The following is a 15,168-nucleotide window of genomic DNA, read 5'->3' as shown; positions in this document are numbered from 1 at the left end:
AAACATAAAAGTCTGCTTTTCTGTGAAATTATTTTCCTTTTCCGCTGACATCTCTTTGGCCTATTTTGTTTTTGACGTAGACTTGAAAAGAAATTATGGTCCGGTTTCACAGACAGGGTTTAGATTAAGCCAGCATTAGGCCTTAGTTCAATTAGGACATTTAAGTAGCTTTTATAAACGTGCCTTAGAAAAAAAAACATTACTGGTGTGCATCTTGAGACAAAACATGGTAATGACATGATGCATGTCAGTGCAAGTTGCTTTCAGTTAAAACAGCTTAAACACGCATTTAAGTCTGGGAGCTTAAGCCTTGGCTTTATTATTTAAATGAATCTCGCTGTTATTTGAATCCCGGTTTTACAAAGTCGCCTTAGACTTTTGGACCCAACTTGATCTTGAAAAAGTGAATTTGCATGTTATTTGTCAACTGATCAATTATTGAACGTTACTGTTTTTATGTTGCAGTGGCTGCTGTATAAAAACTTTGTCATGCCTAAAATGACCCGTAAACTGTGGGAAAATAACTGTAATTTATGGTCTCTTTGATGTATTGCTTCCGTATATGATTTAATAACAGACAGAAATAGATCTGACATATAACACGCACAATGGCGGGATCAGTTTACTTGCATTTGTTTGTTTGTGTTTGTCCATGTCAGCCACAAACCTAATCCAAACCGGTTTTACTCGTGAGCTTTATCCATACCAGCATCCAAACGTCTCTCTCTCTCCTCCTCTTCTCTTTCCTCTCTTCCTTCTGATAAGATTCTCTCTGGTCTCAGGCCCATTAGCCAATGGCGAAAGGGATAATTGTCATGGAAAAGAGCCGGGCGCGCGTTTGATGTGGACCTCGACTTCCTTTTGATGTAAAAATGTATCCACTGTGATTATCAAGATTATGGCTTCCTCCCCCTCCTCTTCCTCATTCCCTCGCCCTTTCCATCCCTCCATTAAGCCGTGAAGATTAATTGGAAACAGCCCGGTGTGATGGCTGAAGTTGATGCCGTTGTCTTCATAGCTGTCGGGTCACTTAAATCGTGTTTGGGCAGCATCCTTTCCCAGACGCTCTCCCTCTTCCTCTCTGTTGGTGAAACACTGTCTTTATATACAGAGTACATATTACATATTATTATATTAGTGTTTCTTCAACTATGGGCACTTTTTCTTTGTGCACCTCTGAAATAAACTCTCTTAAAAACACAATCTGACTTAAGGGTTTTGGGTCAGTCCGATTTTTTGTTAAAGAAATGAAAACTTTTATTCAGCAAGGATGCATTAAATTGATCAAAAGTGACAGTAAAGACATTTATAATGTTACACAATATATCTATTTCAAATAAATGCTGTTTTTTTTAAGTTTCTATAGTCCTGACAAAATGGGTTATGATTTGGTATATGTATGGATCTACATAGCCTAACTAATGTAGTCTGGCTTGTATTTTCTTTTACTCTGTCGATTGGTTTTCGAGAATGAGGGGATTTCGCAACGATTCGGTCGGTCAACCTTCCTCTGGCTTGCAAAACACGCAAAAGTATCAGCTAATTTTTTAGTTTATTAAGAGCATTTACAGCTAAAAATGACAAAGGCCACACTTCCAAGTACGCAGCCAGTTTAGAATTCAAAATGAGAGAAAGAAAAAGTTAAAAACATAAACAGGAACATAATTCTACACCCAAATGAACAATAATACTGATACTAATCTACAGTATAGACAAAAATATAAAAAGATCTACATTACAAAAATATATGCAATAACATCTAAGCATTAAACCATTAAAGGGGTTATGAAAAATGTATAATGTTCTCTGAGGTCCACTTATAATGTTTAGGAAACAGGAAAAATCCTGTTTTTGACTCTTTCAAACACTCAGTTTTGATAGTCAAAGTTGTGATTTAAATCAAATTAAACGTTGTAATGTCTTACTGCTGATAAAACAGATGTCGCTCACTGAATCTTCAATTCAGGATAACAGCGAATAACTTAGATCAGAACAACAAAAGCAGCGTTCTCTGTGCTTTCTTCAGTATCTGATAAAATCCCATAAATGCCGAAACAAAAGCGAATTGCAACTATCACAACTATTCAGTCTGACTGCGGCGCTACAGTATAAATACTCAGTACAAATGATCTGTATCAGACAAAGCAATAGTGACACATGGTAAAAACACTTTTACACTTTTGTGTTGTGACATTACCGTCGGATCCAATGCAGTTGGATTTATTTTCAGTCTCTCTGAAAAGCCTGCGTCTAACTGTGTCTTGTTTAAAAACCGCAGTAAAATGAACCGAACAAATGAACAGATGCGATCTTGACTAGAACTTCCTTAAAAATAAAGTTCAACCACGCTTTCTTAATGCTAGGATCACAAAGATGGCAATGCAAGGGCTGTGTTTTCCCTCAACTTGGCACTGGAAAACGTCTTGTAATCCACAGAGGCGTCTCTATAATTTTGTTGCTTTAGTAATCCTGTGTACTTGGATATCTTCCGTATTTACTACTACATGACATATGTGAATCAGTGGGCGGGGCTAAAGAGGCAATGATGTAGAAGTAGGCATTGATCTGCTGCTTAGGCGGTCTTTCGTCTCACTATGACGCAATAATGTGACAAAATACAAAACGAGTCGTTTGCTGGGCTTGGCTTCAATAAAAGCTGCTTTTGGACGAACTAGGAAGTTTTGAGTTCTGAAACTTATTTTTATAGTACAATGACCTTTTATATGTCAAAAGATCAAGGAAATGTTTATTTCTCAATTCATGACCCCTATAAATCAATAATAATAAAAAAAAGAAAAGAAGACCAAGAAAAATAGTTTTTCAGGATATCTCCCCTTATTTCTTACATGTTTGTTTCTGTTTGAAGGAAATTAAAGTGTTACAATGAAACACAGCTTACTTTTACAGTCTTACTATTTCTTTGTGTGTATACCAGAATCTAATGCTGACGTCATGGGGTTTGAAGCAAGCGAAGAATATGTGTGAGAGTTGTCGAGCGTATTTGTCTGAAGTGTAAAACATAAACAGATTCACATTACAAAAAATATATACCAAGTTCTGTCATGAAACGTAAACTGGTGACAATTACATAGTTAACTACATGGCACAAGCTGATTGGTTTCTGTTGCATCTGCAGCCAATGAGCTGCTGCTCAACATATAAATAGTTGGTCAGTGTTTGCTTAAGCAGTTTGCGGCACTTTCAGAGTTCCTTTAAAACCCTCCACCTTCCCCAGCTCCACCTGTATATATCTGCTACGGTAAATTTCATACAGTATGTGCTATTTGTGCAGCAGCAGTAGCTCTTACGTGCTCACAGCAGTGTGTCTGTGTATGCACTGGCAGTAGCAAGTCTCTGCACTTCTACATTCTTTCTTAGGTGTATATATACCAGAATCTAAAGCTGCAGTCACAGGGTTTGAAGGCAGCAAATGAAGAATATGTGTGAGAGTTGGCGAGCGTATTTGTCTGAGGTTCCTAGCCATATAAGCACGTTTGTGTCAGGGTGTTTACTGTTATATGCGTGTTTGTGTTGGACATGCGCTTGTGTGTTTTGGTTCTGCATGCGTGTTGGCAAGGGTGTGTATGACAGTGTGTGAGGCCTGTTTTCATTGGATGCATGGATGGATTCTATTTTACATCGCTGTCTGTGAATGTGTGATTAGTGACTGTCATCACAATGACTCATTTCATTTCTGCTTTTGCATTTCTTCACAGAAATCTGAGCAACAATCGTATCCGTGTGCTGAAAAATGGCTCCTTCACCGGCTTGTACTCCCTCGAGAAGCTGTAAGTAAATCACTTTCTCGCCATCATCTTCACCACCATTGCAAGGTTTAGTGGTGTCTTTTGAGTCATTTTAGAGTCAAGTACTGAAACATTAAAATGAGTAACCAGTTACTTAACAAATAATATGTAACATCACCTATATTTATTTTATTCGTAGTTTTTTCTTTGTGAAAATGCTGTGGAATGCAAAAACACGTTCTGTGTGAACCCGAGACCCCGAAGTGTCTGGGTCTGTTTCCTCTTTGCTTACCTCTTTCCAGCGTTTTAAAAAAAAGTTGCCAGTCACCGCCAGCATTTTTGATAATTTTCAAAAAGGTTTCATGGCCCCCACAATATTTTGTTGTATGAATAGTATCTGAATATGCGATATATTAAAAGAAAGAACAGACCCTCTGCTTTTAAAGCCAATTTTGATTTATGTGCTATTTAATGTTGATGATCGCGTTATTTTACATATTCATCTGCTTACATATGCTATCTGTCATGTTTCAATGTGTTTAAGTTCTGTTTTGTAATCTGATTTCCCCCTGTATTTGTGATTTTGGTTTAGTCCTGTTATTAGTTCAGTTTTGAGATCTTGTTTCCCCCGTCTTTTGTGATTTTGGTTCAGTCCTGTTAGTTTTCCCGCTCTGTCTGATTAGTAATTCCCTTCACCTGTGTTCTGTTAATTATCCCATTAGTCCCTGTTCATTTAAGCCCTGTGTTTTCCCTCAGTGTTTGTTGGTCGTCGTCAATCTATGGTTGTGTGTGTTTTGAAGTCCTGGAGAGTTTCCTTTGTTTCTGTCTGTTCCTGTAAGTTGACTTTGTAAATAAGTCAACTATACTTCAGTTCCCGTGTCCTCGTCTTCGGCAACCTGCACTCAACCCTGACAGAACGACCAACCATAAAAAAAAAATAAAAAAAAAAGAACCCAAAGATGAACAAGGGAAAAAGAGGAAAGAAGAAAAAGGTGAACCCCATTAACAAACCTATCCTCTTTCAAAATGAACGCTCTCTTGAGGAGTATGCAGGGCTTTACCTGGAGCTGTATGATGACATGTCGTTGGAGGAAGAAGAATTAACGCAAAGTTTCTGGGGTGGATTAAAGGATCCGCTTGACCAGCTGATTCTGGCAAACGATCTTGACTTGTCATTTCTGGAGTTCGTGGATCACACACTGTGGGCATGTGGATCCAGATACATGGTGGAAGATCTCCCACTCCAGCCCGTTCCAAGTCCAGAATCAGGGCCCATCGCCTACCCGCCAGAGCCTGAGCCCGTCACCAGCCTGCCAGAGACTGAGCACACCGCACGGGAGTCAACACAAGAAGACACAGCACTGATAGTAGTGTCTACGGCTATTCTGTGTGTGTGGGCAACACACACATCAACGATGGCCCATGAATCCAGTTCCGAGTCCCCTGATGTGCTGGTCCCGTCCAGTCCTGCATTCCAAGAGCCCGCTGATCCTGCGCCAGAGCCCGCTGATCCTGCGCCAGAGCCCGTCCAGCTGGTCCCGTCCATGTCTACTGATCCAGAGACGGTTCACGTCGCGATCGCCGCCGAGCCGGTATCTGTTCCTGAGCCGGTGTCTGTTCCTGTCCCCGTTCCTGAACCTGTCAAGTTACTCATTAAAATTTTTGGGGGGCGCAGTACGCCCTGTAAGAGGACCATGGCAGTGGTAGCGCCTCTCCACCATGGCCACCTGAAGGGTCCTCACCACCATGGCCACCTGAAGGGTCTTCAACACCGTGGCCACCCGAAGGGTCCTCACCGCCATGGCCACCCGAAGGGTCCTCACCGCCCTGGACGCCCGAGGGTCCGACAGCTCCGCCCTGGACGCCCGAGGGTCCAACAGCTCCGCCGTGGCCACGCCCACATCCAGCTCCGCCCTGGACGCCCGAGGGTCCGACAGCTCCGCCCTGGACGCCCGAGGGTCCGACAGCTCCGCCCTGGACGCCCGAGGGTCCGACAGCTCCGCCGTGGCCACGCCCACATCCAGCTCCGCCCTGGACGCCCGAGGGTCCGACAGCTCCGCCCTGGACGCCCGAGGGTCCGACAGCTCCGTCATGGCCACGCCCGCAGCCTGCTCCTCCATGGCCACGCCCACAGCCTGTTCCACCCCGGTTCCCTGAGCTACCAGCTCCGCCCTGGAGGCTTCCCGTTCCTGCACCACCATGCCCTTGTCAGCCTCCAGGGCGCCCACCCTCCCACTCTCCCACCCCCCTCCACCCCTTTGGATGTTATACGGCGCGAGGACGTGCCTTCGGGGAGGGGGGAGGTACTGTCATGTTTCAATGTGTTTAAGTTCTGTTTTGTAATCTGATTTCCCCCTGTATTTGTGATTTTGGTTTAGTCCTGTTATTAGTTCAGTTTTGAGATCTTGTTTCCCCCGTCTTTTGTGATTTTGGTTCAGTCCTGTTAGTTTTCCCGGTCTGTCTGATTAGTAATTCCCTTCACCTGTGTTCTGTTAATTATCCCATTAGTCCCTGTTCATTTAAGCCCTGTGTTTTCCCTCAGTGTTTGTTGGTCGTCGTCAATCTATGGTTGTGTGTGTTTTGAAGTCCTGGGGCTCGTTCTTCGTACGTCGCTAACTCAGTTAGCTGGATTTGATTGTTGGCGATTTGGCATGATCTTGGATTGTTTGGTTCTTCGAAGCTCATCCTAGACTTGCTGTCATAGCAACAGGTGCGCTAGCTTGAACCTGCTCGCGAGCAGGCTTATTTCATGTAAACAGGATTAGATTGTGGCTTTATAAGCGGAGGTGATACGGGAAGTCTTTTAACGCAGCGCGATAGTGTACTTTTTGAGAGATATAATTTTTCTCATGACTCGTGAGGATGTCGTTTACATCAATTATTTTTTGGAAACACACATTAAATGTTCGACTCGTCGGAGTCGGCCTTTAATAACAGCACAAACTGTGTGCATTGTCCTGATATTATTTGCGAGTGGCTCTTTCCTTTAAACTATTGGAGATGCGGAGAACTTGATAAGTGCTGTCTGTCGTGTCATTCACAAAGTTTACCCTGGCGCTCAAGCAGTTTTTAGGGTGTTTTTTTGTGGCATTTCCAAGCCAGTTTAGACCCAAGGTTGTAGGCTATAGCAGGTTTTTTTTTTTTTTTTTTTTTTGCCAACGCAGGTATATTATAACTTTTTAATGAAGATCATGCAATCGTGAACATGCCGATTAATATGACACAGATATGTCCCTCAGGCTTCACTAATGTGATTGGTCAATAGACTGCACACATGTTCCCATCAAGGCCTCTATGAAGGGGATTTTGTGAACAGAAAGGGGGATCACAATGTAAATGTGCAGCCAAGTTACTATTACAATTCTTAATATTCCAGATTAGTAATATTGTATCAAATTTTTAAAAAAGGCATTTGACAGTCTAAAATCTCTAGATGGTGTTCCATATCACAAATGTGGAAGCACAGAGATTCACATTTATGCCCATTACTTGAACATGGTAAGGAAAAATATAAATATCAAGCTCACTGTATTACATACACAGTTACAATGCAGCTCTAGCCAGGACAAGGTCACACAATGAAATGAACTTTGGCCAACTAAAGGGAAGATTTCAGTGTCTGAAAAGCCTGAGGGTTGCACTTGACAGGGCCTGTGACATTACATGTGCCATATTACACAGCATTTCCACCATCAGCAAAAATATAAAACATTTCATTAAATGTTTAATAAAAGTATTTGTACTTTCTTCCCTTTTGATGTAAAGTTTGGAAAAGTCCACTTACTGCAAATGCTTCAGCCACTTGCTTGGGAACAGATAAAAGTGTTGGTGTTTAAAACTGCACAAAAGAGGAAAACACAATTTCATTACAATGAAGTACACTGGGGGGAAATGTGATCAATAACTCATGGCAACATATTTTTTTACATTAACTAGGCTACATGTAGTTTCACACATGCACACTTTCACAAGTAAGCAATTCATCAGGGTTTAACAGTTGATATGACTGGACCAGCCATTGGGATTATAGGCCTATAGTGCAGCAAAAAATATTTTACAGTATAAGATCATTTAAAGTTCATTTACCAGTAATGAAGGAGTTGCTGCTACTGGTCCCTGCTGTGTGTCTGAGGAAGAGCTGAACCCAGGACGGGTCGGTTCACATTTAACCCAAGGGCCAGCTCTTCTGCCGGGGTATAATGTGGAGGTGCAGGACCACCACCTGTTTGTTTTTCTTTTCTTTTTTTCTCAGCCTTTTTCTTGGTTGCTTTTATAAACAAGCAAACATTTATTAACAGTGCCTTTTTAAAAGAGACTATAGTAGCCTATAGGCTAATACAAATTACCATTATGTAGAATATTCTAGTACTTCACTTTTACTTGTTCCCATGTTCTAGTAGTGGGTGGTGACTGACATTACAATGAACAAAGTTATTAATTATTTAGAAATTATTAAAATAAAAAATATATACTGTAATAAGTGATAAAAACATCTAAATGGTCACTACAAACTCAATCTGCTACTTTTTGCCAGCCCTCTCTCCTGGCTTTGCACATTTTAGGTGAAAACTTGTTTTTGAAAGTTCTGAATTTGAAAGTTTTCAAATTCAGCATATCCTTCAAGCAATAGCTCTTGCTCTGCTGCAGAGTAAAACTGAGCGCGCTCTTTGGACACGCTGAGCAGCCAATAGCAGCGTTGCTGATCAATGTTTCTACTATCGATACATATCCCCTTTTAACCCAGCGCATGAATGCGCAATTATCTCAGATAACTCAATCCAGCGATACTAATCATAAACAACAGGTGTGTTCGAAGAACCCAATTAGCCGGATCATGATTAGCACGATGATATCATCTTAGATGTCTCATTTGATCTCGGGTGTTTTAAGCAACGTACGAAGAACGAGCCCCTGGAGAGTTACCTTTTGTTTCTGTCTGTTCCTGTAAGTTGACTTTGTAAATAAGTCAACTATACTTCAGTTCCCGTGTCCTCGTCTTCGGCAACCTGCACTCAACCCTGACACTATCGCTTGTTTCTGCTTCTTTTTCGTCTGTGTTTTGATCAGGAGATTCAGTACTCTTTCAGAAGATGCGTAATAGCGTCCCCTAACGTATAACATTGAAAACAATGTCAATATCAATGTAGTATATTTCAATATCAATGTCAATATCAAGGAAGAGTAGTCTCACAAATAACGGACATTTTAAGCAATGGCGGGGAAAGTGTTAAATTCACTGAAGAACAGGTCCAAATTATTGTGATAACAGCATTTTACTTTAATTTGAACCAGAATGTTCCTTTAATTTCCATACTGAATATTGAAGTCAACGCTGCCAGAGACCTGTTTGCTGCTATCTGTGAGTGTGCTGATACAGTAGGGAGGAAGGGTCGGTACGCGTGATTATCACAGAACTCTAAAGGAAAGAGTCTCATTACACCTCCATATATCACCCTGTGAAAAACTGCTCAGTCTGGAGAGATAATAGAGGAGGAGGAGAGGAGGCTCCCAGGGATTGAAGGAGGAAGAAATATGTTCTGTTGCTGACTGACCTGAAGTATTGTTGCATGATACTGACAGCTAGGCTATATTTTTTTTTCGAATAAAATGGTCTTGTAGCTCTTTATGGGCTGGTTCACAAAGAACGCATTTTTGTCAAGCATGAGATGCTGAAAAAAAACGTGAGCGCAAACATGTAAAGAGGTCCGTGTAGCTCATGACATTGAAAAACAATGGAAAAGTTGCGCATTGGAATGAAAAAATGCATTCTGTGTGAAGCCTGCATATATAAAAATGAGGACATGGGGTTCAATGGCTAAAACAACATAATACTATAATATTATTTTTAGTGGACTAAAACATGTTTTATAATTCTAAAAAGTGTGTTTTTTATTGTGAGTGTGTGTGTATGAGGTCATTTGTGTGCGCACGTGCGTGTGCTCGTGTTCATGTGTGCACGTGTGTAGTGATTAGCCATGTGTGTGTAAGACAGGGCTGCTCTCTGTATGTAGGTGTTTTGTTTGGGGTAAAAGGATCTGATTTGCTTGTTTTTGCAAGTGCAGACAAGACCCCCGGGGAGCTGGGGAGGTCAAAGGTCAGAGAAACTGGAGCCGTGCCCGCAAACAGGCACTCGTACCTGGGATTGTAGTTAAACTGGGTTAGGATGGGGGTAGGGGTGTTTTAGTAAAACTACGGATGTTATACGTCTATTAGTAAAACATCATTTCCTTTCACTTTATATAGGAAATCTTCAAAGAAACCAATTGTATTCTGCATTTTTGGAGCCACATTTTTGGAGTCTTTCCTTGTTTCCCATGCTGATATGCATTATATAATGCAGTTTTATTAAAACTCTAATACTTTTGCTGCACCGTTGGTTAGATAATTAGATGTTATCATTAGATGTTGATTATTAAACCCAATGCTTTGTTCAGTCTACACAATATTTTTGTCTTTTACGATAGTCACTGTCAGATTTTGACTCCTAAACTCTTGTCATGTCGTAGACGAGAAACATGTCAGAGTACACGTTGCTTCCTGATCATTCCTTGCCGTCTTCAACGACGTGCGTGATGTCATCGAAGAAGACTTCCGGAAAAAAGAGCGTAAACAAATAATGGCTACCAAGCGATGTTTGAAAGCTGTGTACAGAAGAGCTTCTGTGCTCCTTTTGGTCAACTCCACAAATGTGACGGAGCCCGACACGGAGGACCAAAAAAAATGAAACCTGCTCTTTCTGTCAGCTGTCGTTCATTATGACACTATACAAGATAAATGATTGATTCTGTCACGAAGCCAATTGTCATTTACGAATCACCACGACTTGGCTTAACAGTACACTGTAAAATAAATTGCTGCCTTAAATTTTCAAGTGCAATCAACTTGGATATTTAAGTAATTTCAACTTAAATCACATTAAACGGACTTAAAACATGAGTTGAATCTTGTATAACATAAAAAAAGTTGCTTAACTTATGAATTAAACCAATGTAAAAACATATGTAATCATAACTTATTGATCATCTAATTTTTAAGTGTAATCAGTGTACTGTAATTTCCTCACTGGCAATTTTAGTTATATTATTAAAGTCATTAATTTATTTGGAAATATTTATACAATAATACAATATAGTATGCTAATATACTGTGTAATATATTATATTTATGTGTAAATGCACACCGCTGTGTTCTTTTGAAAAGGCTCAAAGTCAGGATGAACTGGGATTTTAAGAACAATTTTAAATGATAAATTATGATGATTCACTTATTTTGAGTTTGAACTAAGGATGCTCTTAAGAATAAAACGGTTACACTTTATTTTAAGGTGTCCCTGTTACAGTATAATTATACATTTAAGTACTGAGTAATATTTATTAACAACATGTACTTACTATAGTGTTAAAATAGGGGTTGATTTAGGGTTAGTTGCATGTAATTATAAATAATTAACTGTTACATTAAGTACATTAACAAGAACACTGTAAAATAAAGGGTAACCAAAACTACTTGGCATACTATAGAGATTTAAAAGTGAGAAAGGAATAGGCCTATGCATACCATGTACTTATAATATTTGTATCCGCAAAACTGGAAACACATTTCTTATGCAGTTGGTCTGTAATCAAAACATCACAAAAATAGTATGGCATGGTACGTTAAGAAAACGAAGTTGCTTTACAGCTCTTTGGGGCTTCTTTTTTTAGGAAGCCCAATTATATATCCTTGGCTACTACAATTCTAATGCTAAATTCCAATCAAAGTCAGATGTGGGATATTATTTCCTAGTAGATATCACAGGCTTTATAAAGACATCCTATTGCCAGACATTCTTAGGATGTTGTATAAAGAAACAAATTGCAATGCGAGCATTTGCTTTGCAGGTGCTTGACCGTCAACAAAGATGTCTCCTGGCAACCAAATTGCAGAGTATAAATGATGGTATGCAGTACTAGCATTTGTTCTGCAGATGTAGTATGATTATGAACAGAATAGTTCATTAACTGGGTTTTACACACCCGTGACCTGTCTCAGCAAACAGACATTATCATCATGTAACACAAGAGCTTTGACTGATCTATACGTTATTTGTGTGACATCATACATCTATCCTCATTTCTGAATGAGAAAACGGAACTGGTTTCAAATCTGATTTCCAGGCAGAAAGTTCTGACTTTAGAGTTGATTGGAATGCAGCATTTGAACCAAGTAACAAAAGATAACTAATATAAATATACTATATCATGTCATTCAATCACTTGTGAAAAAGAAGAGCATTTAATAGAATTGAATGTGCACTTGTATTAAAATCTTAAAAAGTATATTTTTAAGAAAAGAATGTGCAGATAAGATAATACGAATGAAATAAAAGCCCACTTAAGTATACTTAGAGTACACTTTCATGACTGTTTCTTAACACACTTAAGACACTTTGTAATAATGTCAAATTAAACGTTTTACTTTAAAGTGCATTTCAAATTATTATGTTACAAAAAAGTACACTTATTTTGATGTTTTGGCTAACATTTTAAAGCACATGTAAAGTACTCAATTATACTTTTAAGTGTAGAGTGGTATTGTATTACATTTAATATATTTTGAATGTACTGAATTACATCTTTATTTTTTACAAATGTGTAATTAAAAATACATGACATACAAGATTCAATAGAAATTATATGAAAGTATATTTTAGTTTACCATAAATGTTTGTCAGTACATTTGTCAGTATACTTTAATCACATTTCAAGGACAATATAAGTAATTTTGAAATCACACTTAAAGATGGACTTAAGTCCCACTTAAAAAGCACTTTAAAGTGCATCTAATTGCATTTAATTCAAATGTAATCAAATTAATTTTCATTTAATTGCAATTATCTGGAAATTACGTGTCTGAAAACATTACATTCTAGCAGAGTTGGGAGGGTTACTTTAAAAATGTACTCCATTACAGTTACAAATTACTTCATAAAAAAAGTATTCAGTAATGTAATACAAGCACCACAATGTGAAAGTAATGTAATCTGATTACTTTTGGATTCCTTCAAGGTCACATATGTAAATAAAGTCAAGTAAAAAGCAATATGTAGGAAAATGATTGTGTCTCACTTCATGACATGTTAATATTTCCATGTTGGTAAACCTTATTATCAGAATAAATTCTGTTAAGCTTGTGTATATTTTAAGATATTAAGATATTCATTTCCTTGGTGTTTTATATAATGACCATTAGGTGGCCATGATTGGTTTTCCCTGAAGAGATATATACGTTGTTGTCATAAATAAAAGTAAAATTGCGTTCATTGCGTTTTTCCGTGAAATGAGAGTTCCATGACTATATTAAAATCAACACATTAATGACTTATCTCTCATCGACCCGCGACACAACTGCATTTAAATGGAATATCATTTTTTTATTACTTGGCCCAAACAACTCGCAAATTATCCACAGTCTCCATGGATATAATCACGATCCGCACATCACTACTGTAAATATAGCGTTATTATGGCAAAATACTAATTGATTTAGTTTTAAGTGAAACCATTCTAATTCTGATAGTATCCCCATTTTTTTTACAAAATGTAACTGTAATCTGATTACTTTTTTTTTTTTTTTATGTAGCTGTAACGGATTACAGTTACCAGATTTTTGTATCCTGATTACGTAATGCCGTTAGATGTATTCCTTTACTCCCCAACCCTGGCCCACATATATATTTACCAAATGTATATTCTTTTTGTAATAAGTCTTTTCATAATTATGCAAAAAATACTTCTTTTTCACAAGGTAAATGTTAAAACACTGATAAATCAGTTTAGTTTTCTCATGAGAACATGATTACAGTTGATTGTATACTTCATAACAAAAAAACGTTTTCCTGCCCTGGGCCTCAACCTCCTGCGGAGTGACAGGTCTGCGTGATCTGTTCTCATCCCATTGTTACGCAGTTTATTCTTGTTTTAATACAACGGCTTGGTGTGTGTGTGTGTGCGCACATATATCTCTGTTCATTGTTTCCAGCTTGTACTGTATGTGTGTAGTGTAACTTATCTGTGCGGTCTGTAGACCAGTCATCCCAGGACAGCATGATCTTACTGCTCTCTCTACTACCCAAAAACTGCTGATATCATATTCATGTTTAACAGTGTTGTTATATTAAATATCAATGACAGTTCTGACTACTGACACATTCACTGCAACTTTTTGCACTTTTTCCTCTCTCTCAATTCAAAGGGTGTGTTTATCAGCAAAGCTGTTTCACTGAATTGATGTCTAAGCATTCTTTATCATGACACATATGTTATCAATATGACACAAAAAAAAACTGCAGCACTTTCTCTTTTTGTCTGGCTGTGTTTTCCTCAACCCATGTGTTGTGTGCTATGCATCCTATTATGGAAATTTCTCTCAAACTGTTCTGGCATTGCTTCAAGGCTCTAAATATTCTCTAAACAGCCATCTCTACCTCTCTGTCTTTTTCTTTCTCTTTGTATACTATATATGTAACCCCGTCATCTCGCAAGAGATGAGGAGAACTCAAAAGGGCCACAACCACAGTGCGTTTCGTTGCAAGGATAACAAAGTTTATTGCACAATATTCACAAGGATCACATGGGGTAATCAGAACTGGCAAAGAGAGAAAACAAACAAAATTGTAACCGTTACAGACAACAGGGTTCCCAATCCTATCCAATGGAAATTGCTCTGAAACTGTGTGCACACTCACAAGCTCACCAAACACAAATTCACTCCAACCTCCACAATTGTAAAGTAAATCAAACCACTACAATCTATGCCCCAAACCCTAACAGAGTAAACCATATACAAGAAAATGGGAACCCCACCGTCAGTTGTAGGTCCAAAACAAACAAAAACAAAACAAAACACAAAAACAATTTCACAAATTAAATCAATCACTTTGCCACTTCCATACGCAAGACTCAATTCAACATTAAAGTCATCTCTTCAGACACCCATTAAGCCACCAATGCTTTCAATAAAGTAAACGGCAATCATGCATCATCTGTAAATAAAACAAAGAAAGAATACACATTGATGATTGCCAAGTCAAGTCATCTTCATTTATATAGCGCTTTTAACAATGTAGATAAACATACAATTTACGGTAACAGAGATTGTTGGCTTTATAGCGATTTTTGAATAATGTTATTTCCAGCTAAAGTTAGTTTTGATTGATTCACTTCCAGCAAAATTATCATTTGTTATCAAATTAGGGGCCACTAAGACGACGGCGTTCTCTCCAAACAGACTTTAAACGCGAACCTGTGACCTGATGGCGTTCACATTAAGAATTGATTCTATAGTTATATTCGTTTGAATATATGTGCCCCTACAAACCATGCCTAAACAAACTACTTGTCTTGCCTATACATTAGATAAAGAATTTTGTTTTATTTTATCA

At 38.5% G+C, this 15,168-nt stretch overlaps 1 protein-coding gene across 1 annotated transcript in view; it reads left to right on the top strand.

Moving 5' to 3' along the window:
- The window catches only part of adgra2 (adhesion G protein-coupled receptor A2), a 111,245-nt gene that overhangs the window by 48,087 nt on the left and 47,990 nt on the right, over positions 1–15,168 (top strand). The window contains exon 2 of the mRNA XM_056246673.1: positions 3,717–3,788. Within this exon, the coding sequence (XP_056102648.1) occupies positions 3,717–3,788 (72 nt within the window). The remainder of the gene's footprint in view (positions 1–3,716; positions 3,789–15,168) is intronic.

The sequence above is a fragment of the Rhinichthys klamathensis genome, unplaced genomic scaffold (assembly GCF_029890125.1).
Source record: "Rhinichthys klamathensis goyatoka isolate OS25496 unplaced genomic scaffold, OSU_Roscu_1.1 h1tg000040l_1, whole genome shotgun sequence".
NCBI lineage: Eukaryota > Metazoa > Chordata > Actinopteri > Cypriniformes > Leuciscidae > Rhinichthys > Rhinichthys klamathensis.
The sequence above is the reverse complement of the archived record's forward strand: the minus strand, read 5'-3'. Positions and strand labels throughout refer to the sequence as shown.